This window comes from Seriola aureovittata, chromosome 3 (assembly GCF_021018895.1).
Source record: "Seriola aureovittata isolate HTS-2021-v1 ecotype China chromosome 3, ASM2101889v1, whole genome shotgun sequence".
NCBI classification, from domain to species: Eukaryota; Metazoa; Chordata; class Actinopteri; order Carangiformes; family Carangidae; genus Seriola; species Seriola aureovittata.
This window is the reverse complement of record NC_079366.1, coordinates 2228275-2254549: the sequence shown is the minus strand read 5'-3', so window position 1 is coordinate 2254549 and position 26275 is coordinate 2228275. Positions and strand designations below refer to the sequence as shown.

General features: G+C 40.9%; 1 protein-coding gene across 6 annotated transcripts in view; it reads right to left on the bottom strand.

The window, feature by feature from the left end:
- LOC130167105 (teneurin-3) overlaps nucleotides 1-26275 on the bottom strand; it is a 327180-nt gene that overhangs the window by 79197 nt on the left and 221708 nt on the right. For all 6 annotated transcript variants that reach the window (XM_056373088.1, XM_056373089.1, XM_056373090.1 and 3 more), the window contains 5 exons: nucleotides 22187-22288; nucleotides 19755-19949; nucleotides 16804-17004; nucleotides 11941-12126; nucleotides 3256-3402 (listed from right to left, as the gene is read on the bottom strand). In XM_056373088.1, the coding sequence (XP_056229063.1) occupies nucleotides 3256-3402; nucleotides 11941-12126; nucleotides 16804-17004; nucleotides 19755-19949; nucleotides 22187-22288 (831 nt within the window). The remainder of the gene's footprint in view (nucleotides 1-3255; nucleotides 3403-11940; nucleotides 12127-16803; nucleotides 17005-19754; nucleotides 19950-22186; nucleotides 22289-26275) is intronic.

Sequence of the window (26275 nt, the reverse complement as noted above, 5' to 3'; positions counted from 1 at the left end):
CAGAGTGTACTGATGAGGAAGTGGTGCTGAGGTGGGTACAGGAGGGAAAGAAGAGGGAAAGCGAAAGAAGAGGGGGCACTCCTGCTACAAATCAACCAGAATACCAGTCTGGAGCAAACAGGTGGCAGCTGGTCTTTGTAACACATGCCAAACTATGCAATGCACGACAAAATGTTTTTGTTTTTATTTAATCTTGCCATTTTGGAACCATTGTTTAATGAAGTGAAGCGAGTAGGCAAGTCATTTTACTTTCACCGTGATAAACTCTGGTTGCTAACACGTAGGGATGGTGTTTCCTGCTGGGAGCGGGTGGTGTTAATGGTCGCTTCGCAAGAGCTTCAGCATCAAGTGTTTACAATACAAGAGGTTTTAATATGTCCCTCGAACAACGCTGCTTCTTCAGGGTACAATGGACGCTACAGTGACTTGGTATCGGAAAGTGATGAGACAGTCCAGCCACACAATGGCTAGCTGGTTAACATGCTAACAGTAGAAGAAAATAAGTGGTAGAAAAAGAAGCAGAACAAGAGTTAACATTGGTGTTTGTTTACACCTCTGGAGACAGCTGTTGGTGAGTCAGGAATGAAGAGCTTAACTGTCAATGTTTCTTCTAGACTGGTAAGTAAACAGCTGCTAATTCTCACATTGGCTATGTAGCAATAGCAAAACTTACAAATCCTTTAATGCATCCTGACTATATATAACTATAGATACTGCATTTCATCTTTTGTTTAAAGTCTTGTTTTCCATGCTATGATTTGTCTACATCAGTAATCTGACTGACAGGGCCGTCTTCAAACGCAGTGACACTGTCATTGTAAGAGGGCCTTCCTTACACAGAACATCCTCCAGCGTGGCCCTGATGTAATGTGAACGCCTGAGCGCCTGGTTGAGGTGGTACGGCTGCAAACATACGCGCAGCTTTTCTGCTCTTTATGACTATGACCATATCGCTTGACCCAAACCGTGGGCTCGCTGACTGACGTGATGTGACCCCTGTGGAGCTGAGCCTTCACAGCTTCTTTCATGGCCACCGGGACATTGCCTGGTGCAGAGTGCACCGGCTGAACCGCTGGGTTCAACTCAAAGTGGAGCTCTCTGGGGAAAGCCTCCACAGGATTACTGAACACATCGTGATACGCTCTGATGACTTCAGAGATGCACTTCTGGTGAGAGGCGTGGTGAGGCTGTCGTCCACTGTGTTGAGCCCATCACACACAGATGGTGAAGTGTAAGAGCCCCACCTCCTCTCACATGGGCCACTGTTGTATTTACAACTTTAAAATCCAGTTCGTATTTGCTGCCTTGCACCACACACTCCCCTAATGATAGCAAGCCCTTGGTATGAGTATTAAAGAAATAATATTAATAACCTATTTGTATAGCACCTGTCATACAACACATGGAAAAGACATAACATAAAACATGTTAAAAACATTGATTAATGGAAAAGGAAATGAAAAATAAAACACCCACTTAATGATAACAAGATCTAATAAATTGAAAAAGAAAAAAGAAAAAAAGAAAAATGTTGTGATTATAAATGGCCGTACTTTAGCTGCGTCTAAGGTGGAAAAATTTCTGTCACCTTGGTGATGTGGGACTTGAAGCTTAGATCTGAGATAAAACCAAGACTTGTAATCACAGATTTATATTCATGGAATTTGTTTCCCCAGGTTCTTAAACAGCATTTCTCTTTTTGTTTTAGGGCCGACTAGTAGGATTTCAGTTTTGTCCCAATTTGACTTTAGGAAATGATTCTCATCCATTTATTTATTGCTAGAAGAGAAGTGGTAATGGGGTTTACAGCTGCAGCATCATTTGGCTCAGCAGAGATGTACAGTTGTGTGGCATCAGTGTAACTATGGAAACATACATTGTGCTCTCAGACGATGTCATCAAGTGGCAGCATGTAAGGTGAGAATAATAATGGGCCACGGCAGCTCCCTTGAGCAACCTCACAGCAGATGTGGGTGCCATTAGGTTCTAGTTTCTTCAGACTCTGTAGGACAGGCTGATCATTTGAGCCAGTGTCATAAGTTTTCCCCTTAACAATTTTCTGTGTCCTAAGTAGCCATAGCGATAACTATTTAGTGCATGATTCATTCATCTCCTTAGGTTTCATATTCCCATGTAGAGGCTTTCTCCCTGAGCCAAGTCACAAAACTCTATTCTTTCCGTGTCTCTCAGACATGTTGACACTCCGCACAAATAACTCTCCTCAGAATTGCCGCCTCGATGCCCATCGGCTTTTTCACCCGCCCTGTTGCTAGGACATAATCTTTGTATTCCAGATTTCCCAGTTCACACTTAGATTGCCACTGAGCGTGATCGCAGCTGGTGAGGATCGTGGCCTATGGCTATTCACTCCTGCTGCTGCAGTATAGTTAGCTTCACCAAACCAAAACAAACAATATACAAGCAGAGCCTAAATCACTAAATCAGTGGTCCACTTCTGACACCATGTTTGGGTTTGTGGTGTTATAAAGACGGGACAGACCATAATGTTAGTTGACGACAGGCTTTAGTGGATGCTAGTCAGGGCACAACGACAATAACGAAGAATAACACAAGAAAGGTGGCTCAGAGCATGCTGGAAGACTACTGACTTCACCAAAGGTTTACTACCACTAAACCTCAACAACATAACACCCGTCCTGCTGAGCGATCCAACATGGAGCTACACAGAGGGAATGTATATCATTACTGTGGAAATTAGTCCCGGTTTAAAAGATTGTTTAACACATGGAATCATGATTACCTTGAGTTATTAATGCAGATGTGTGCTGTAAAATAAATCAGTAAGATTTGGAAGTGGGCAAATGTCCTGAACATTTCATTTTGGAAGTTTAGAGAATTCTGCAGAATACCGTACTGCAATGACACTGGCCCTTTGGTCCTTTGCTGTTTTACTTGGTGTGGGAATGTTGTGAGAGGATTTTTATTTTTTCTCAGTTCTCTTCATATCTGCATAAAATCAGTGACTCTCGAAATCCCTCTTACCTCATACCTCTTTCTACAGCGTGGAATGAATTTTAAGACTGAACTCAACCCTGAATAACCTACTAACTGCTAATTCTCTCTCCCTCTCACCATCTAAGCTCCTGATTGGACATGTGGTTAATGTGCACCCTGTCCCCACCAATATTTTTCATTATCCTTACGACATGTTCATCCATCCATCAAACAAATACACTCGTCAAACTACTCAACCATCTATCTGCACACTCTTTTAGTGTATGTACACAAATATACCTCCTTCATTGTCCTTTCCGTCAGTACAGAGAGTCTCCATGGCTACGTGACACCCGGCCCCGCGCCATCCTGATTGGCAGATGCAGTGCCAGCCACTGGCCTCCAGAGTGCATCGTCCATTGTTGTTGCAGAGTCCTGGACAACCCTCTGGGCACAGGGAACAAACACACAGTTAGAAAAGTTAGAGCAATGTGAGTGAGCAGGATGGGGTCACGGCTGGCCGACAGGGCGTGAAATAGGTTTAAACCCATTTACATTTTTGAAGGGAGGTGATGTACTGGAGCTCTGAACGATGAGAGTGATCAATGTTTTCATATCCGATCATTTTCAAGCCAAAAATGCAACATATTCAGTGTTTCCCTCTCAGCTCGGAAAAGCCTCTGAAACAGCACTGAGACAATCATGAGAAAATAAATCTCCACTGCTGAATGAAATCCTTCCACACCACACCGACGTTAACAGAAACAAACAGACCTGGTGTGGTCTAGAAATAAATCAAGAAATAATCCATACTCATTATATCAAGGGCAGATTGTGGAAGACTTGTGTATTGTGACAGACGTTGTTTGTGGTGTAAATGAAGTTAGAAGATTAGGACAGAGAGGTCAGTTTAGGTCATTTTAAGTCCAGTTCATTTCTCATCAATTCTGGTTAAAATAAAACACCGTCTACAGTGACTGTGTGAAAGCAGCGTGTCAAACAAACTTGTTTTCTTGAAGAATTTAGCAGTTTTAAACACATCACAGGTAGAAAATCCACGATGCAAAAAAATCTATTCCTGTGTACTGCTGTATACAAAGTCAATGGAATTATGCCATTACACACATAATTGGAGGGGGCGGTGTAAATTGAAGCTTCTGTGCAAGTTCAATATGTTTCAACTGGAGGAAAAAATTCGCAAAAATTCTGGGGCTTTTTCAATCTGTTCAATGAAACGTAAAGAGACGAGAGGAAGAGAGAGAGAGAGAGAGAGAGAGAGAGAGAGAGAGAGAGAGAGAGAGAGAGAGAGAGAGAGAGAGAGAGAGGGGGAAATAACAAAGTTGTGAGTTCAGTCAGAGGCTGAGCTGAGCACGAACACACAGTCAGCTAACAGTTGTAGAGTTGGTACACTGGCTGTTTGGGGTGTGGGTGTGGGCTGAGAGACAGCTGGGCGTAAAGTGGCTTTAGGCTTAAAAACTGCAGCTATTTATTTTTGTGGAAACGTCTAAGAGCAAAAGCCAGCTCATACCAGTGCAACAGCTTCATGTCATTCTTATTATTCTTCCCATCATGTTTAACCGACACCTGCAACTGTCCAGTGATAATGTGTGAAACTGTAGTGACGTGAATGTATACTGGCTATACGCACATCTGCTCCAGCCGAACAGCACAACGACGTATGCAAGTGGTATGTAAATAACCTTCCGCATCACATCTAAATATCCATCATTGCAAAAATAGATAGAGAAAAGACCTGTTGATGTCATATTGACATCATACCAGCAACATGACATAACACTGACACCTTCACTATAGTTGTGTTCCCGGCTTTATAAAGATACTGGGGTTTACTGTGTGTGTTTTACTTTCCCCACGAGGTCGAAATGCTGTTTCAGAAGCTTTTTTCACTTCTCAAAGGAAATACTAAATACCTGTTTTTGGCATGAATAAAAGTTTTTTTTTTTTTTTTTTAAAGTTTAAACAAATTGCCTGTCAGCACAAAATTCTAGCTGTCAGTAGCTTCAGTCCAAAATGACCAGACTTCAAAATCCTGATGTGTATAAAGGCATATGGCCCTGTGTGATGGACCTCTCTCCAACAAATGGACTGACAGACTGAAAGACAGATCGGCAGACATATAAGACAGATCAATACATTAACCCACATGTGAGGGACACAGATTGACAGACAGACAGCCTTCGGTGAAATGCACTGATGTTGTAGTTTCACATGAACCACTAAAATTGCCTCAAGCCAAAGTGGCTACTGTGTGCTGCATGACTTCAATTAGAAATTAAATCAAAATGATATATTTTTTCATCTGTAAACAAAGAAAGAAGATGTTATTGTTGCATAATATGATGAAGAAAAACAGGGCATACAAACAAACCAAAAATTCCAAAGTTGAAAAGCAAAACCTTGGATGTTAAAAATGTTATTAACGTTTATCGGTCCGAGTGAAGTCTAACCAGATCCGAGGGGAATTTAACCCCCGGCGAGCTGACAAAGACAGCAACTCCTCTTTTTTCTTCTAGTCGGTGAAAAAAAAAAAAATAAATAAATCACAGGTTAAAATCCATGTGAAAACACAACAGGTAGACAGATACACAGCGCACAAAGTATAGGGAGGACAGGGTGGTTTGGACTGCATGCCTCCGAAGGCTATACTTTATGCCTTTGTTTGACATTCCTCACTCACAGAATAGACAGTGAGGCCGGCAATCAGGTAGACTGATTAATAAACAGTGAGTATCAGAACCAAGCATAGCCTAGCTGGAGAGACACAACGAGGGATGGAGGACAGATGGTGAGCGGGGGGGAAAGAGAAACAGAGAGAGGCAGGAAAGTGAAGGCAGATAGAAGGAAGACAGAGAGACAGAGGGCAGCTGGCTAATTTAACACACACACACATATATATATATATATATATCAGGCTTGTGGATGCAAGACAAAACACACCTTGGGTATGCGTCTGTCTGTGTGTGTACGTGTGCGTGCATTTCCATTTTTTTTATGTGTATGTGCTTTGCGTGCACCTTCATCTGTACTGTTCGTGTTTTGTGTGTGAGAATCTGAGACCGGGACAATAATGATGTAACCAGAAAAACAAACAAGACAAATAAAAAAGCGAGACTGTAGAAGTATAACACAATACAACGAGATAAAAAAACAAACAAACAAACAAAAAAAAACAGATATACTGAGCGTTGTTAAAGACTGAAAGACAAAAAGTGAGAAAAAAAGGAAAAGACAGGAAAAATAAGATGGATCAGAATAAATCAGAATCAATGTAAATCAAAGTTAATGAAGCAGAGTGTGAAGTGGTTGTATTCTGGGACAGTAAGGCCTTTATTAAGTCTTTGGCATGAATTACCTTTATATCCTGAGAATAGGAGAGGGCACGAGGGAGAGAGGGAGGAAAATTAGGGAAAAAAAGTAAATCGAAACAAAAGCAGCACTGCCAAATATACTCTGTGTAATGGACAGATGAAGATGGCAGCCAGAGGAAGAGGAGGGCAGGAGGAAAGAGCTGGGATCGGGGGAGTACAATATCGTAGAGAGAGAAACAGCAGTAGAACCTGTCGTCAGTCTTCATTCACATTCAAATCACACAAGAAGGAAGAAAGACAGAAAGCAGCTGATAGAAAATATAAATATATTTATATTAATGTATCAAAGTTTCACTAATTAGATTTTAAAAAAATCAGCCAGAGAAAGATTCTTTTTCTCTAATCAAAGTTTGTGATTTAGCAGCTTTTCATTAAATATAAAAGAATTCAGATGGAAAATAACACAGTTGCAGTCAAACAGAAGTTGGAGAAAAGTGGGAAATGGATATAAATATCCAGAAATGGTTAGCTGAGGGAGGATCAAGCAGCAATTACCAGCTGCAGCTCACACAATGAGCTGTAGTTTCTCTAGTGATCACTACACGCTGACTCTGAGAAAAAAGTACAATGGGAGTTTTACTTAAAAGTCCAGCTCAGGGCAACTATTATTGAGGGCACTGAGAATTTGGGCTTTTTTAAACACTTTTGGGAGGTGTCAAATTCTACAATTAAAAACATTTGGTCTATATTTTACAGGCTGGTTCCATTGCCCTTAATAAAGACTCAACATACAAGTTTGACTATTTTTGCCATTAAATAAAGTAAATGAAAGGATTCATTATTTCCTCACCGAAAGTTAATTCCCGTCAGTGTGGAGAAAAAGTATAGATCTTATAGATGTTAGAGTTGGGAAACAAAATTCTATAAAAATCTGTTTATATAATAAGAATAAACCACCCTCTGCATCATTCCTTTTTTTAATCTGTCTCTCGCAAATTCCCTCACCTTATGTTGAGGCAAAACTGTATCCCTAGAGTTCTCTCTCTAACGCCTGAGGTGGAGAATATTTGGGGACATTAGTTATTTGACTGACAGATTTCCTCAGTTTATCGCGCTCTCTGCCGTGGTGGTTGCTGTTTGGTCGTTTAACCTTAACTTCAGGCTTTGCCCAAAATCGTGTTCCCAAAATTGTGTTTCCTCGCCTCAACAGCTGACAAAGATGTCAAGGAGACTTCGAAAAGTTCTTCAGAAACTTATGGCCGACATTCATGTTGCCAAATTCATACCATTTATGAGCAGGATGCAATAAATAAGAAGTGGTCTTTTAGCAATTACAGCTACAAATAATAATTACCAACTAATTTGACTGCAACTGTATTTAGTTCATGATGTAAAGGAAGGCCACTTTATAATCTACTATGTTTTTTTTTTTCCTTGTCCAATTCTGCATGGCCTCTGAACATGAATACTCTGGCTCCTTCTGTAGGATATTCCCACGCTGCACAGAGGGAGGCTTAAAGTCATTCAAATACTTGCAATTACACAATGTTTTCAGTACAGATTCACAAACATGTAGGCATACGACTGTGCAGAGAGACATGACAGGGACAGCACAGGAGAACTGAGCTTAAAGCCGAGCCAGCATTTCATTCTACATCAAAAACTTTCAATGTTATTTTTCTCTGTGCTTGTACTGACCTTGTCTGCTAAAAGTAATAACATGTCTGGACTATCAATCTGTCCCAAGCCACTAAGAACATTACAATGTCAAACATATCATACACTATCTACAAGAGTACAACAGTCAAATATGTGTTTCAAAGTGGTTTTCTAACAGTTTTTTTAATCCAGCTTCAACATACTATATAGTATATACTATATAGTATGACAACCAAGGGAAACTGGATCGCTGCCCTGCTTCTCGAGGTTCACTGCAGTGACACAGCTTTACAGAAACCTTAAAATATAAGCCCTCAATGTCAAACCAATTCACGACAAACAGCCAGAAATCTAATGTTGGAGGTCAACATAGCTGAATACTCAATTCTGACTTTTTCAGCAAAACATTTTGACATTTTGGCAATTTTGATGGAAAAGAAGAAATCTGGGAGGCTTAAGTAGGTGTTCAAATTAATGGCAAAGACACAGCATGCAAAAACTACAAAAATAAAGCTACTTGGACAATATACAGAGAAAAATACGTACTCTAAACTATACTATAATATCCTATAATATACTATACATACTCTATAGGCAAAGGAAAATAAAGCCATTGTACATTTGGCTAAGGACAATATTAAAATCCACAGTAAAGGTTAATGTCATCAGAGCTGGCAAATGATAGAGGGGATGAGAGGAAAAAACATAATATACTCCAGATATCCAAAATTAAAAAACCTTTCTGGATAAACAAATAAATAAAATAACCTATCACTGATGCAGCCACAGCTCGACAGTACATGAAGAGAAAAGCAAAGGATGAAGGGAGGAAGAGAAAAAAGCCAGTGATGAGGAGAAGAAGAGAAAGGAGTACAGTACCTTTTACTCTAATGTCCGGATTGTGAGCTTTAAGAAAGGAAGCAAAGAGAATGAAAAAGATAGAAAGAGAGAATTTAGTCCAGAAACACAGGCAGAAGACATGTAAAAAAACAAAAAAAAAACTATCCAGTAGCACCATCAGCTGCTCACAGGAGTGATTCACCAGGCAAGTGAATGAAGAAAATTAAAAGATGTTCAATGAATCAGAGAAAGGGAAAGAAAGACAGACAGAAAGAGAGAAGATCTGTATTATTCATCACCAAATTCATCTGAGACCTCAAACACCTCGAGCGCTGCCATGGGCCGGGCTGTTTCCACTCAATGAATATGCAGACAATTCTACAGAGAGGTCACAGTTTCCAGAAGACTTTAACACGGGATGTAAATGTGATGGTTGGAGACGGGGGAGACGGGGGGGGGGGGGGGGGGGGGGGACAAGCCTGCAACAATCCTCTCCCCAGCCACACAATCCATCCAAACACACGAGCTGTTTGTTGGCTAAGCACTTTTAATGGATTTCTCCTCAGCTTCCTGTCGTTATCCTCTCGGCGTCCTTCTCCATGTGTGACAGTGGCTGTTTTCCAACAGAAATCCTGATATAATGCCGTTAAGAAGACCACTCATTACGCCTCCTTTGCCGGTTCTCACCGAAGCAAACAAAGCCGCCGTAATGCTGCTGGCGTTCAAGATTCAGAGGCGTGACATGTAACACGACAACATCAGCGTCTGACCCACCGTGTTGGCTCTGTGAATACTTCTGCCGGCGGCTTATTGTCGGAACAACAATGCCCTGCCATTCCATGTCCCTACCTTTTTATAAGGAATTGCACGGTGGCCCTGAGAGCTCAACGCACCGCCACTTAAGAAAACACATGCAAATAGACAAACGCAAACAATTTCTTCTGCAAATACAGAAGTGTTTCCATGGTACACTTTCTTTTTTTTTGCCTTAATTCCAATAGCGACAGTGAGAGAGAGAGAGAGAGGATGATATGCAGCAAAGGGCCATGGGTCGGACTCGGACCCGGGCCGCTGCAGTTAGGACTCGGCTTCCTCTACCGGGAGAGCCAGGGGACGCCCCTCCATCACTTTTTTGTGTCGGCTGGAAACACTTCCATTGTGTTGTGAGTATTTGCAGCATGTGTTTTCTTAAGTTGCAGTGTGTTGAACTCTCAAGGCCAATGGCAAGGCAGAATAAAGACACAACATTCCTGCCTTGAAACAGCTGTATAAAAGGGGCTAGTGTGCGTGCGGGTGTGTGTGTGTGTGTGTGTGTGTGTTTCTGTGCGCGTGTGTGTCTAAGTGACAACAACTCTCTCCCAGTGATCCCGCAGCTGTCTGTCTGTTTGACAACAAATAGCTTTTTAAGTGAAGGGTTTGGAGGTGAGCTCTTCTCATCTGTGTCACTGTTTAACCATCACAACACAACAGGAACAGGTTTCTCAACTTAACAACACAATCCAGTTGTCAGTACTGTAGACGCCAAAAGTTCCATCCATCAGCACTGAGCAAGAGCTCAGCTTTTTGTAGTCATTTCTTTTTACTTCTTATGAAGTAATTTCTATAACTGAATCCTTAAAGCTGATAAAATCAACATTATTATCAAAAAACTACAATAACCCACAGAAAATGACCTGATTCTACAGTTCCTCTCAGCTCTCAGCGTTTCTGTGTCTTTCAGCTCATTATTTGTTTTACAGCCACAACCTCAGTCTCACTGCTCTCAGAAGTGTCATCATCATTTTCAGCAGCAGCTGTTTTCAGTGAAAAGTCTCGGAAAAAACCCACAGTGCACAGGTAGCGACAGAGTTAGCGACAGTTAGCCAGCTGGTCACTGCATTTACGTCTCCAACAACTGACGTCTCCATTTTCCGGGGACAGTCCTTGTTTTTGGTGTCCAACAAAGGGGGCTAGCTCCTAGCTATAGCAGCTTTACAAATGAAGCTAAAACTATCGAAACAGTTAGTTATTCAATCAGATTTTTCTTTTTTTGTGGTCTCAAGGTGGAGGGAAAGTTTAGCTGGCCCACTCATCGGTTAGGATTTCATAACCTGGCAGTTAACTAACAGCTACAAACAGTTAAAAACAGTTTCAATTCAAGACAGAACATGTCTTTTAGTTTCCAATTACAGGATGATTCCGTAGGCCTATTTCACGGGACGTTGGACAACCCTATTCATTTTATCAGTTGACCTTCATAATAGTTTATTATAGTGCAACTGTTACCATGGTCAAAATACATGAAACCGGGACTACTACCAGCATTTGATATCTAAATGTTATATTGAATGGTGAACTGGAAATGTCCCTGGAAATGGCCCCCAGAACAAAACAGCTAAAAGGGGGAGTGAATATTCAATTCATATTTAACATTTTTGAATTTTTGAAAAAACATGAATACAATGAAATGAAAAAAAAAATAATTTTGTTTAAATGAAAGTATTTTTCTGGAATTAAAGTTCATTTTTCTCAATTCTAGTTGAGCAGCTTAGATACAAGCACTCAGACGTCAAACAAGTTGATTTACATTAGAAAAAGTTCTGAATATTCTTATTGGACCAGCAGCATTTTCACTTGCTTTAAGAAAACAAACTTTTAGGAGTGATAATGGACAGAAATGACCTGATAAGATGGGGCTTTTAGCCTGATACAGCTAATACAGCCGGTTTGGCTAACGTCAGTTAAGAAATGGAGTAGCTAATAGGATTTCCCAGAGAGAGGCCAACCTTGACTGATTCTAAAGGGCAATTCTGCTTTTTACAACCTGGATCTCATTTTCACTAGTGGTACTATTGTAGCACCAGCTTTATGGGATGACAACAATCACCAACACAAACATGGACGTCCATATAATTAGCAATGACATTTTCCTCTAATCTTGCGCAGGCAGCAGCCACAAAGAATAAAGACTGTGTTATATCTGTCACGGGTTCTTTCAAGTCCCATCAGTGAAGAAGAGTTTGCCTACCCACCAAAGGCTGCTGAGTGCTGTGCAACTCTTTTATCATGTCCTACTGGACACGCCTGTCATTTCTGAGGCTTTCTTGAGGTAAGTTAGACATGCTGTGTGTGTGTGTGTGTGTGTGTGTGTGTGTGTGTGTTTATGTGATCCACTCACCAATATTGCAGTGCTCCCCCGTCCATCCCTGGTCACACTCACACTTCCCCTCCTTACACACTCCATTCTTGCTGCACAGTGGGTGGCAGGCCTTCTGGTCACATAGAGTCCCTGTCCAGCCCTCCTCGCACCGACACACACCCCCAAAACAGACTCCGTGGCTGCCGCAGTCCACTTGACACACCTCTGTTGGAGAAGAAAAATGAATATAATGCATTCAGATCAATTCTGTACTCTAGCAAATGTTGTTTAAGGCACTTCAGTTCCATTATAAACAGCACAAACAACACTGTACATATGCATCATGATGTAGTCTAAACTGTCACATCACAAAGTGCTCAGTGGACATATTAACTTCACCAGTGTCACTAATGGGCCAACAAAAATTTGTATATTAAAATATGTTTCCCTTTGATGCTAAGAAGGAGTGGGTGAAGAACTGCAGGCAGACAGAAACTGTTCAGTTATAAAAAGCACATCAAGCAGTTGATGTCAAACAGAATACAAATATCTATGACAGCAGGACTGCTGTAGCAACTTTGTTTATCTTCTCACATCTGCAAGAAGGAGGACAGAACAAGCTCCGCCTCAAACACAGGTAGATATTTCCAAAAGAAAAAACGCAGTAGTAGGCAATAATGCGATAATGCAATAATGCAGACATTATTGTCTGAGTTTTATTCATTATTATTCCGCACACAAAATATATTGCCTTTTTGACGGCCTAAACATAACCCATGAAACTTTGCACACACTGGTGAAAAGTTTCATATTTTATACATCTTGCATATGGATGTGGCAAAATGGCTCCATAATGCCCCATAGAAAATTTCTATGAGGCACTTCCTACCCCGTGGTTTCATCTACATGTACGAAAATCGGTAGACACATGAAACACGCCAAGATGTACAAAAAAGCCTCTTGCATCCATAGTCTAAACCCAACAGGAAGTCAGCCATTTTGAATTTAATCTGCAACAGATCGAGACCGCATATCGCTTGCAGCTTTAATTACTACTGTATTCGTACAAAGTTGGTGTCATGTATGGTGGGTGAGTGATCAGTTCATGGCCTAAGGTAAAAGGAGATGAGTTATACAGCTCTCATTACATGTACCTGCAGTTCAGCTCTTTGAGTAATTACACAGAAAGTTTGAAGGTAATTACTTTTAAAGTAAGTAAAATCAAAGGTAACTTTTGTGGTGTTTCTGTTTTGGGTAATTGAAAATTGCGAGTCACTGGCTTTCCAGAACAGGGTCATCTTCCAGTCTTTCTCTGCTACGTTTGAATTCAGCAGCTCACCGGTTCCCAATAGTGTTATGAGGGGCATCGTCCCCTAGTGTTGCTGCCATGTCCATGAGGTGATAAGCCCCTTGAGACCGAGGGAGCGGATGACTGCACGAAGGATGATGTCCATTCGCAGACAGTGCTGAATTGCAATTTTCAGTTCAACACTTGCTAATTAATATTTATCAATAAGAGCTGACTAGAGGCAGCACAGGAGAGCAGTCCTGGCTCAGAAAGTACTGATTCTCCTGTAAACCCTAATGACCTGTCCGAGCAACTTGATGAAAAACAAGTGAAAAATCAATTAAAAGCCAAAGCTTTTCCCTCAAGTCCGTTCACCTGTATCTCCGTCTTTGTCGGTGACCTTGACTAAACTCTCTGATACCACACAGCTGTCTGTTTGCTGTGTTGCGTCTGTAAAGAGTGCTTACAAAAACGTTTGACGTATGAGATTTACAAGTCAGTGTGTGTGTGTGTGTGAATAACTTAATCAAGTCATTTACAAGTGTGCATGTGTGAGAAAGATAAGGAGAGAAAGCCACACTTGCTTACAGTAACTGTGTATAAGAGTGTATGTAAATGTGTGTGTACTCTTATGTGTGTTGTTGAGTGTTTTGACAGATCCAAAAAAGTCCAGAACAAGCCTGAAAACAAAGGTGTATGTATCTGCGTGTGCATGTCATTTATTTAATTTGTGTATCTGTGTGTGCATGTGTTTTACAAAGAGACAGCTGCTTAATTGGATGTATGTTTGATGGTTTTGACCAGACGACACTCAGAGTAACAGCCCAACGCAACACAAATATTACAACACACATGCTTGTCTTAATATATTTGTGGGGACAGTTCATTGAGATAATGCTTTAGCCAGCTCTAACCATCACAACTGAACGCCTGACCCTGACCCCAACCCCAACAAGCCAGGGACACACTGGAATGCGTCACGGCTGTGGAACGTTTTCATTTCGGCGCACATGTAATCACATTAGAGCATACACACCGGCTGCGTGACATACGTGAAACATTGGCGTCTCTCGCCTCGTGGTTGCGTGGCATGATCTAGAGATTTGGTCTCAAAATATAAATATATTTTTTTAACAATTTTAGCAGCCGCATGTGGAGACAGTGACATTTGAGTGAGGTTTTCTGTCAAAAATAAATCTGAAATTAATTTATAATAAACGAAATCCAACATTCCTGCACACTATGCAGAGAGAGAAAGAGATGCAGCAGCAGCGACGCAGCAGAGACAGAGGGTGTGAACACACGCAACGCAGGCAGTGTGTTCCTGGCATAATTCTAATGCTACAACCAACCTAACCCCCAAACAGCCATTTAAGCTTGTGAGGTCCAGCAGTTTGGTCCCCACAACTATAGTGAAACAAGGGTGTCCACACACACGCTCCTTTCCTCCTGTCTTTGTTTTTATGTCAAGCCATCTGTTACTGATCCGTATCAGTGCAGTCGCTTCAGGTCTCCCTCTCCTTCTTTTCATCTCCCTCCCTCTTTTCAGCAACAGAAAATAGTTGTTAGAGCGCCGTGCAGCCCTCGTGAGAGGAGGTCGGGGTAGATGAATGGGTCAACAAAGTATATGACTGTAATAACTGAGCCCACTGTTTGTTTCCCATTTCCTGCTGACAAGTCAATTTTGGTTTCCTTTAACCATTACCTCGATCATTCCCTGACCCAAAAGAAGTAGTTTTCATCAGAAAACAACCATATGAATTTTGTAGCTGACATGTACATATTGAAAAGCACTGTCAAACGATGTTGTGCTACCAACTGGAGAATCAGATCAGAAAAACTGTAACGTAGGTCATTTGGAAAGGCAATGACCAGCAACCTACTTTGTCATTTAGTTCTGCAGGACTTGAAAATGATGCTATGCCCTTTGCTTTGCCAAATACATTTTGGAGGAAATGTAATTGCCGGCGAGGCTGATGCTCTGTGGTAATGTTTTTACCAATTTAGGAAGTGTACCATTCCTAATCTGACATCTAGGGTTAATTGCTGGGTTTGCAAATCACAGTACTTAGACAATGAGACTGGGGTTTGTGCCCACATGTTAGGTGCAGGCAAACAAAAGACTTCGGTTAAGGTTAGGGAAAGACTGACCTTAACCAAATGAGTTTTCCAAATATAATCGTAATCATCAATTTAATCTTCAAAACAAATGAAAAACATGACCATGAACCTTTAACAGATGTTTTCATTTAGCCAAAAGGTACCACAGCCGAGCACTGATAAAATACAACGTTCCTTTTTATGATTGAGTCATGAGTCATAGTTCATAGTAATAAATGGTAAATGGTATATTCACCATTTATTTTATAGTATGTTACTTTCTGCTGTACTCTGACCCCTCCCACTGTCAAGAGATAGATCTCCTGTTTCAGGAACTACAAACCACAGCTGCAGGGTATCTGACACGCTGCAAGTCATTCTGAAACCACAGTCCTTCTATCTTAGCTTCTCTTCATTGGCCGTGGGTTAGTTTAAGAATTGATGTTACTGATCTTACTGAAATCTTAATGTGATTTATGTCACTGAGCTTGTACCTCCTCACAAGCTGAAGTGTGGGATCCTCAGGTAAGGTTCTCCTGGCTGTTTCAAACTCCTAACTTACTTGTAAAGGTGAACATCTTTTTTACCCCCAAGGTAGCCATGTTGTAGAAGATACATTTACCTGTGAATATAGGCCTAGCTAAAGCACTGTCATCATTTCAGAGGTGCTATATTTAAGTAGTTCGGCCACTTCAGAACGACTGAACTCCCATGAAATACTGGAGCACACGATTCACCTCAGCAGTTTAATGATCAGGTGCAAAAGAGTCATTAAACTGCTAAAGTGAATCATGTGCTCCAGTATTTCATTTGGGTTCAGTCGTTCTGAAGAGACCTATCAAACTATTTGCATCCTGTCCTACTCTGAGAGCACCGATCTCTAGTGGAGGGGCTGAAGCGCTTAAGTTTTTGCTATCGCAACATAGCAAATGTCAGCATCAACATCTGTTTACAAGTCTAGCAGAAAGGTTGCGAGTTCAGCTTCTGTTGTAATCACTTCATTTTTCTACTGACGTTAGCATGCCAACCAGCTAGCCTCGGCCCACCCTGTCTTGTAATGCTACTTTGTGATACTGAGTCACTGTGGTGTCCAGTCTGCCCTCAGTAGCGCTTATCACAGGGCGCGGTCTAACCTCATGTCTTGTAAACGCAACAATGGCTGAATCTCTTAGCAAGCGACCATCACCACCCGCTCCCCGCAAGAAACCACGCTTGACAGCAGAGAGAACTTGCGTATAGCACCTTTAAATCACTCCTGAGAAGTTCAGGTTTTGTACTTATTCACTTTATGTCTTATTAGTTGTTTTACAAGCTATGTATCTCATCATTTACACCTGTTCCCAGAGACTCACAACTCTTAACACTGTTATCATAACTGTTCTGCTCTGTAATTGCTTTTTCATTTTCATTTTATGCTGATCTTGCTCTTCTTTATCCTCTCTTAATGATTCTGTAAAGCACTTTAATAACTCTAGAGACTCTAAAGATAATGTGATATTAAACATGACACGCACCTAAAGAACAGTCAGGCCCAGTCCAGTTCTGGTCGCAGGTACAAGTGCTGGTCTCTGCGATGTAGGTTCCATGACCAGAACACTGGTCCGGACACATAGCCTTGGCAATCTCACAGCTGGCTCCGCCCCAGCCTGGCTGACAGTGACACTCACCATGAATACACACCCCATGGGCTGTACAGCTGGGGTCTATGCAGTCCACTGGAGACAAAGAGATGAAGAGATGGAGTTAAAACATACCAAATAGAACATATAGTATTATATTATATATATACTGTATATTTATATATTTTAAGCTGCATTGACTGATTTTTGGCCACTTCAGTGCAGCGGAACAAGCTCTATCTAACCCTCCTTTGGAACTACAGCTTGTGAACTGTTGAACTACCGTATTACTACCGATATTACATTACTACGGTGTGCACTGTATTACTCTGCAGATCAGCTGCTTGAGTCAGACAGAGCTAGGCGTAGGGTGTGCTTGTATATAGGATTGCAGTAGTTCAATGGTTGAAAAAATGTAGTTCCAAAGGAAAGGGCTGTTTGTAGGCAAGATAAAACCTAAGTGAAAATATTAGCATCAGATAAACACAAGAACAGGAAGACGAGGAGGAGGTCGTTAATTGGAAACACATAAAGTTCATTATTACACAGGGGTTCAGTCACAAGTTTGGGCTGCCCCCTAAAAGTTGATGAGTCGATGCATCTTTCAGGAAGACCTGAGTCCATTTGCACTTTGTGAGTTGACTCATTACATTTTTTATTTAAGGTGATGAGAAGACTTTTGTAGATAAGATGTAAAGTTTGTATATACAGTACAATTAATACATACTGTACATTGGTTAGAACTGCTGACTCTGAATTGACTCAGCGACAGTTCTAGTGCCAGTTCTGTAAAAAAAAAAAAGAAAAATATGATAAACTAGAAAAAAAAGGAGAATTAAACTCTATCTGCTTTCTGAGATTTGAAATATACCATCCAGTATTTTTCACCCCTGTCCTTCTTTAGTCAAAGGGTAAAAGTCATCTTTGCATGTTGTAAACTGAATGAACACAGTAGGACAGATTCTCTGAAGCCAGCCGTTAGAAATATGTTTTAAGGAGCAGCCATTCAGATCTCCAAGAGGTAAAAATCACTTTCACAAAAACCTTTAGGCATACCTCCAAGAACCAGAGAGGAGAACATAAAAACACCAAAGCAAAACTTTCAATATTATATAAATAACACAAACAGGATTGCTTGTACCGCCACTGAGAATCTCCCCAATTCTCAGCATTCTCTCTCAGCTGCTGTAAGCTGATCTTTTGGTTTGCTTATACTCCTTAAACCAACATCAGGGTCAATCTGAATGTGGCAACCTGCGTCAGCTGACCCTCTTCATGATGGGACGCTGCCTGGTTTTTATGAAATGGCATTGTTAGATAAAAAGAAAAATACCGATGTTTAACTGACCAACCGACAGAGAGAGAGGGAGAGCATGTGTGGGCGATCAAGAGACAGGGAGAGTCGATGAATGAACAAAGAGCTTTCAAACTTTCAGTGACTTTTATCTGGCGGTACATGACTTGATGTAATTCAGTGAAACTCTCAGTGTTTGAAACTACAGAGCTGAAGTAAACACTTAGCAACTCAGATGGCGGACCACCAAACCAGTGCAGATTGTACTTTCAACAACATAATGCTTTTTGTTTTTTCTGTTTTTTTTGCCTCTCAGTAATGCTGACACATTTATGGCTATGACTATTTGTTCCTTATTGATTCCTTGCACATTATATTTCTTTGATATTTCTAGTGGAAATTCTACATGGCATCATTGACATAATTTGCAGATTCAGCATCTGTAAATGGGATTAACACACACACACACACACACACACACACACACACAAATGCAAATGCTCTCTCGCTCTCTCCTTCTGTCTCCCTCACACACTCACTCAGAGAGGATTAGTGTGGCCGCGTATTGAACTAATCTGAAACTAATCTGGTTACTGTCCCCTATTATATGGATTTGCATATCTGAATGAGTGTGTATGTATAGATGGCATGTGTGCACCTTTGTGTCTACACCTGCATACACTTTCATGATATGAATGTGTACATCCCTATAGAGATTAGCGTCAACCTCTGGATGTTGTAGTATGTCTGATTAAGTGTGTGTGTGTGTGTGCGTGCGTGTGTGTGTGAGTCCAACCAGCCAATAGTAGATTAGCATTGATCAATTCAGATTAAATTAGTGTGGTGCGTAGCCCGTAGGTTGACTTAGCCAACTGTCTGTCAGCAGTTGGACAGTAACCGTGTATGTGTGTTTGTCTGTGTGACAGAGAGATTAGAGTAAATTAATTTACCATGCAGCGACAACACTATCTGAACAAACTACCTGTCAGCAGTCTCACCTGAGGGATGAAAGCAGCTACCACAAAAGCAGGGACAAAGATTAGCTGCTCAGTAATGTGTACTGAAGCTAACCAAGGAACAATCAAGCTCATTGTGTTCTTTACAATAAATACAGGGGGTGGCATGATAACATAGACCTCACAACTTCCAGAATACTCCCATTCACATAATGATAACAGTTAGTTAAATTACTCACACCAACACTATATGACATTTACTAACTGTCCTGTCACATCACCAAGAGCAATAATATGAGTTAAAAAGATGGAAACTTTGGAAGTTATTGTGAATTATTATCCAATTATAACAAGTCGCGTGGATGTTTCTGTTTTAAAAGTAAATGTCATGCATAGCCATAAATGTATGCTAAATGAATTATTTATGTTGACATTTAATCATGTGCTGACATCTTCACCAAATTACAGCTTCTCAATGACATGAAATGATGCACAGCAGAGTCATATGCAGAGCGAGGGACCTAACTGCTGCCAACAACAAAGTCATTCACTACATGTACCTGTTTGTGTCTTTGCTCGGAGGAAATTGTTCTTACCTTCCTCACAGTTATCGCCTTTATAACCAGTATTGCAGATGCAGGCACCAATAATGCAGATGCCGTGCCCCCCACAGTGGATGTCGATGCACTGGTTGGCTGGCACGTCGCACTCAGTGCCTTTCCATCCGCTGTAGCACTGGCAGCGTCCGCGGGAGTACTGGCCGTTACCACTGCACAGCACTGGACAGGCAGCTGTACCAGACACATGGAGGAAGATGGATCAGTCAGACATACTGGTTACATGGACTGAGACAGAGACTTGAACCCCAAAGTTCCCCTTAAGCTCTATTATTCAGTTAGTTAGCAAGTCTACAGTGTCTGCACCATGCAAACAACAAATTAGTCAAACTAGAATTTCCACCTGGCAGTTGTTTGCCTTCACCAAACAAGTTGCAGTTTACATCCATGTCCATATAATATACTGCTTATATTGAAGAGGGAGTTTAATCCCATACAGTATAAAGGCAGATGTCCATGTGCTGTTTGATTATAGATCAGGTCTATGTTCTATATTAATACTGTGAAAGTATCAAAGCCTCAGTCCACAGAGAAATGCACACAGCCTGTATTCAGAAACTGAGCCTTAAAACCAGCCGTCAGGACTTCTGTTACTTTGTGATGTCACAACAAAGGAGTCACTGCTCTCAGCCATGCCACAACTCCGCCCACCTGGACCCACCATTCAGCCTTGCAGGATTTGGTTTCGCTGAGCGTTAAACTGAAATTTAGGTTCTTTAAACTACAAATATATTTTCTTATGGATAAACACTTAAAAAAATGACATAATTAGTGCATGAATTCTTAAACTATGGCAAAAAACGTGTTTTGTGAGGTCACAGTGACCTTGACCTTTGACCACCAAATTCTAACCAGTTTGGGCCAGATATAATGAGAAACCCTCCAGACGTTCCTCATATATTGTGTTCACAAGAAAGGGAGGTTGGGACGGGAGGTCATGGTGACCTTGACCTTTGACCAAAAAAATTAAATTAGTTCGTCCTTGAAACCAAAAGAATGTTAAATAATATATAATATAATAATATGAAGAAATTTCCTATAGGCATTCCTGTGATATCGAGTTCAGGAGAATGGGACAGGACGGACGGACGAACCCAAAAACATAATGCCTTTGGTCACTACTGCTGCTGCTGTCGCTGGGGCACAAAAGAGCATAATTTTATTTGGGGTACATGATAAATTTAACAAATGACAGTCCATGTACATGAATGACAAATGATTCCATTATGCCCCGGATGTATTCATTTGTCTCCGAAACATAAAATTTTCAATTGTCCTGTGGCTATTCCCTTAGTTCTTATGTAGAAGTCCTTAGGGACCATAGGGCCGATTTATGGTCTCTCAGAACTAGTTCTTAAGACGTGCTGTCTGACCACACTGGAAATCAAATGTGTTCATAGTCATTCTGAATTGCCACATGGCAAGGCGGAGTGAAAAGCCAGCTGTCAGAGAGAGGGAGGAGATGTGATGTAGTTCAAAGACGAGCGTAACGCCACATATTTTCAGACGGGAGACATTCATACTGTTGCACTCAGTTGTTCACACTGAAATTGCCACAAATGGTCGTGCAACAAATGAAAACTGGCTCCTCTCACCTCCGCACAGCTAGCCAATCACAGTGTGAGGTGCGTGAAAAACGTTGCGTCTTTTATTGTCACAAAGTTACAGAAAATGGTTAACACAGGGGCAACAGGGGTTAATGTGATCCGACCATTTCACATACAGTTCAGACTGCAGTATTAATCACATTCCAATTCTGCAACATCAAGTCCTGTGGAATAAGACGAGGAGAGGAGGCCCCACTCTGACTCATCACCTGGTTTCACAACAGACAGCACTAGTCTATTCAGCATGTGATCACTCAACACTGTCACAGTCTGGATTTAGGTTCAGCTTCTACATGGGACCAATATTGTTCTTTAATAACTCAGATATTGTCCTGCCATTGTCGTGTGCCTTCGGTGTGATGGGTGTAATGGAATACAGCTTGTCAATACTGCAATACTCCATGCATTTTAGGATGAACGGATTCAAAAAATTACAAAAAAATAGTATGGTGTTATTATTATTAAGCCAAATCTCAACCTGCAGGTCTGAGTGATGAAGCCGTTGGAAGACAACTGCTCTCTTTTTAATGTCCACCAAATTTCAAGACATCAGTTTCTCTTCAAATTAAAATTGTCTCTGTTACTTTTTGTGTCGGAGTCTAGACTGTCAACCATTGTAAAGTTTGAACACAGGTCAATGTATTCCTTTGATAAAGAGAGTGGAGAGGGAGAGAAACCACAGAACAGAACAGTGACACCTTCAGAATGAGCAGGTCACACTCACTGCTGGGATAACAAGCTCCCAACAATTACTGCCTCTCTATGGGTGGGAATGTGTGTGTGTGTGTGTGTGTGTGTTCTTACCTCGAGAGCAGTCAGGCCCCAGAAATCCTGGGAAACAGTGACATATTCCTGAGAGACAATCTCCGTTTCCATGACAATTCTGAGGACACTCCATAATCGACTCTGATTAAGAGAGAGAGAGAGAGAGAAGACAGAGCGAGAGAGATTTTTATTTTTCAAACCAGCATTTATTTGCCACTGTGTAGACTTTACATTTACATAGGTACCTACTTCACAAGGAGAAGGCAAGAAGCTCCTGGGAACCACAATCTCCACAAACGTCCCCATTACATCCCTTCTTCTAATCAATTTCATTATCTATATTACCGTGTGTTTCACCATTACATCTATTTTCTTCAGCTCCATCATCTTAAAGAAAGCAGCTCTTTTAATATCATCCCTGGCGGCTCGGACACCCCCTCCCTCGTAGCAGCAGCAGCAGTACTTCTGGACGCAGCTTCCCGGGCAGGAGCGAATTAAATGTCTCTCCACACCATAACCAGAACACTTCATGGTCTCGGACGAGGCAAAGACCATGTAGTTGCAGCCGTCTTTTTTAAATTTGAAAGGCAGACTAAGATTATCATCCATGTTATCTTTAAGAACCATGAAAACTCTCCCACGGTGACACACAGCCAGTTTGAGCAGGAGGGATCTGTGGCCCATGAAACCATTTCTACGGGGGAGATGAGCTGTCCATTCCTTAGCCTTCACTTTAATAGATGGGGGAGCATTAGATACATTTATCTTCCTGGCTGGACTAACCAGCAAGACAAGTGTAAAAGAGTAAAAGTGTCTTGAATGACTAACTTTGGCCATTGGTCTACTGTCCAGGAAGATAGCTGCTCCATGTCACCAATAAACAGACTTCATGCAGGCGCAACCACCACCTCTCCAACCGCTTGGCTGGGCCCCCTCCGCTGAAATGTATTTACTACCCTCCACATTGTCCACATTGCCGTACTGTGCCTACAACTAGCTACACCTAAACAACAGTCAAACACAAATGTCAAGATCTATATGAAAGAAAAAAGAAATGAGCACAGAACAGCAAGACAGACAGAAACACGCTCCACTCTCTCACTCAGAGAGAGATACCCTTTAATAATTCAAATTCAAAAGCCAAACATCAAATTTTAAAAACACCTCCAATCTAGTGACCCCTACTCCTACCAGTACAGGGCCATTCAGTGCCAAGAGCTGAACAAAGACAAGAGTAACCCTCTGCCAGCTAGTACTGAAGCTCTGCCCACTCACTCCAGAGCTTTAGGACAGACACCAAACAATGTGGCCCAACCAAACACCTCAAAACAAAAATGAAATGATATCAAATATTGGAACAAAACCAACAAATCAAAAAGTAGATTAGAATTTGATTTAACCCTAAACAGAGAGCACATGGTGGCAGAGCACTTGACAAGCCCCAACTAATAGAAAACCGAAGAAAATGTTGACAATGTAAAGACTAAGTGAACCCAGCCTGGCCATAGAAACAGCCAAGGCTCTGTTCACTTTGTCATAAAAGAGAAGTTGAAACAGAATCTCATTGTGAGAAATCTATGGATCTGAGAGAGGTTTTCTTTGAACATCCTATATCCTGTATATCCTGAGTTTATCTATCTCCCCGATCTCTGACACTGTCTTGTCCATGTGGGGAGTTTTGCAGTCCATTGTGCAAAATATATGGACTGTACATGCAGAGAACCCAGCTATGTAGTAAATGTTTCTGAATACATATGTAAAAGTATTATAGCTGCTACTCCACTCATTCCCTCCATATATTATGGGCAACATTTATGTCCTGTGAATTGAACGTGATTTTCATTCAATGCTATGCATCACATTGGATTTGATATGGTATTTACATACTATTGTATATTTATTGCTAATCATCTGTCAGTGTTAATGATTTCCTGTACTGCTTTGGCAATATAGGTTCCTGATCTGTCTTGCCAATAAAGCTTATTTGGATTTGTGGAGAGAGAGAGAAAGAGAGAGAGAGAGAAAGAGAGAGCGAGAGAGAGAGAGAAAGAAAGAGAGAGGGGAGAGAGAGAGCGAGGTGGTTCAAGGGTGCAAGTAATTGGTTGGGCTGGATATATAACAGTTTATTTAGAAATGAAGCACTCATACATACAGTATATACAGCACTGAGAGGCCAGTCCTCGAGAACAGTTGCCGTAGTTACAGCCAATGAGTCCAATCATCACATTCTAACATCAAATTACTTCGCTGCCTTCCTCCTTCGAATTCAAAGGTGATTTATTGGCATGAAAGTTTTAGAAAAGCAAAATGTAACCAACATATTTTTACATACATTAATTATATATTTACAGTATATTAGTATTTGTTATTTGCATATGTTTGTGTGTGTGTTAAGAGGAAGTGTATCTCTGTCTCTACCTCACCTGTCATTCCTGTGTTGGCAGCCAGGACTTCTTGTGTTGTTCCTTTCTCTGTGGTTTGACTCTGAGTCTGTATTTGGTCTGGATCTGTCTCAGCTTTTTGTATCTTTGACAGTAAAGAGTTACTCTGCCAGTTTATATTCATGGTTATGGGTCAGATAGCAGTTAAGTTTGATTTGAGTTTTGGAGTCATCCAATGTTACAGATTTGCATCTTTTGTTAATTTAATCATTTGGTTTACTCTGATTAGTGGGTAGAAAGTAGTGCTGATATAATCCCTCTTGCCAAATAGAATAAATTTTTTTTTTTAAATAAATAAAACGTGCAAACATGTTTCCCTTGTCTTTGCGGTGATTGGGTAAAATAGCCAGTTTGCTTTTCACGCAAGACCTTGTGCTCCCGTGTCCAGTGTCTGGGCATTGACAATGCTGCACAAAACCTTCCCCAGATTATTGCTCACCCAGATGCCTTGATAATTGTTAGGGTCTAATTTATCTCCACTCTCATATTTTGGGGAAAAAAGGGAAAGAAAGCTGACTGAAGAATTAGATTGAATAACTGAAGCAGGGCCTGTCTCAGTTTAGGGCTGCTGTGTTTCATCAGCTCTGTCCTGATGCTGCCAAGTTCTTATTATCTGTTTTTATTCTCTAAGTGTTTCAACATAATTCTGTCTCAGGTCTGTTTTTTGTGGCTGAAGGTGTTTTAGGTTGGACTGCGGTCCTTGTCGTACCACTCGTCCCTTTTTTAGACTGTTTGGATGTAAAGCTGTTCTTAGTCAAACCTGCTGTCCTGGTTGATTTATGAAAAATATAAGTGATTTTTGTAAGTATGTTTAATTGGTTGATACAGTACAGAAGGGGATATGTTAATTAGACCAGTGATTGCAGGTGAAGTGATTACACTGTTAAATCTCCACCATTAGGAATCCATGTATGTGTATCAACCAAACCAGTGAATGGGTGGTGACTCCCTAATTTTGAGGGGGTCTAGATGTCCTATGGTCTATCCATTCCTCCATTGTTTATATTCATTCAGAGATCAGGAAAATCAAAAGCTTTTTCCATTTAAGTATTCCGAGTCATGAATATTGTCATGAGAGGTCTATAGCAGACCATCAAGTGATTAGTTATTCGAGCACTTCTTTCGGCCTTTAATTCATTTCTATCCTTCCCCCTGCATCTGCGTATGCTTGTTTTCTTTAAGTTACTGGCTTCAAAAAGATCTGTTCAGATTTCACGGCATACCCGAGCGAAAAACCGATGACACAATTCTTTCAGTCAGAGAAAGCACTGTTATTGGTTACTGCCTTTGCCAATCCTTCTAACTTGAAGACAGGTGTCTACCCTAGTAAACAGTAAACGTCTAGTATAGTAAAACAAGCACAGGTACAAGTACTAGTACTATGCCACTAAATGTAGGCTTCATACTGGTCGTAAGCATCGGCTGTATTTGCAGACATTATGACAAGCAGTAGTTTTACAGCTTAGTCTGAAACAAGGATTTCTGTCAAGTCATTTGGTGCGAAGGTAAGGTTAAAAAACAAAACCTCTCAGATGTTGATAATTACAGATATAATAACTGATATTATAAAATATGTAGCTTTTATTTTAATTCCTGTGTCGGACAGGTTTAACTGGTGAAGTCATATATAGTAGACAATGTTGTATGCATTGTGCTTACTGTAGAAGTGCACTTAAATACTAGACTA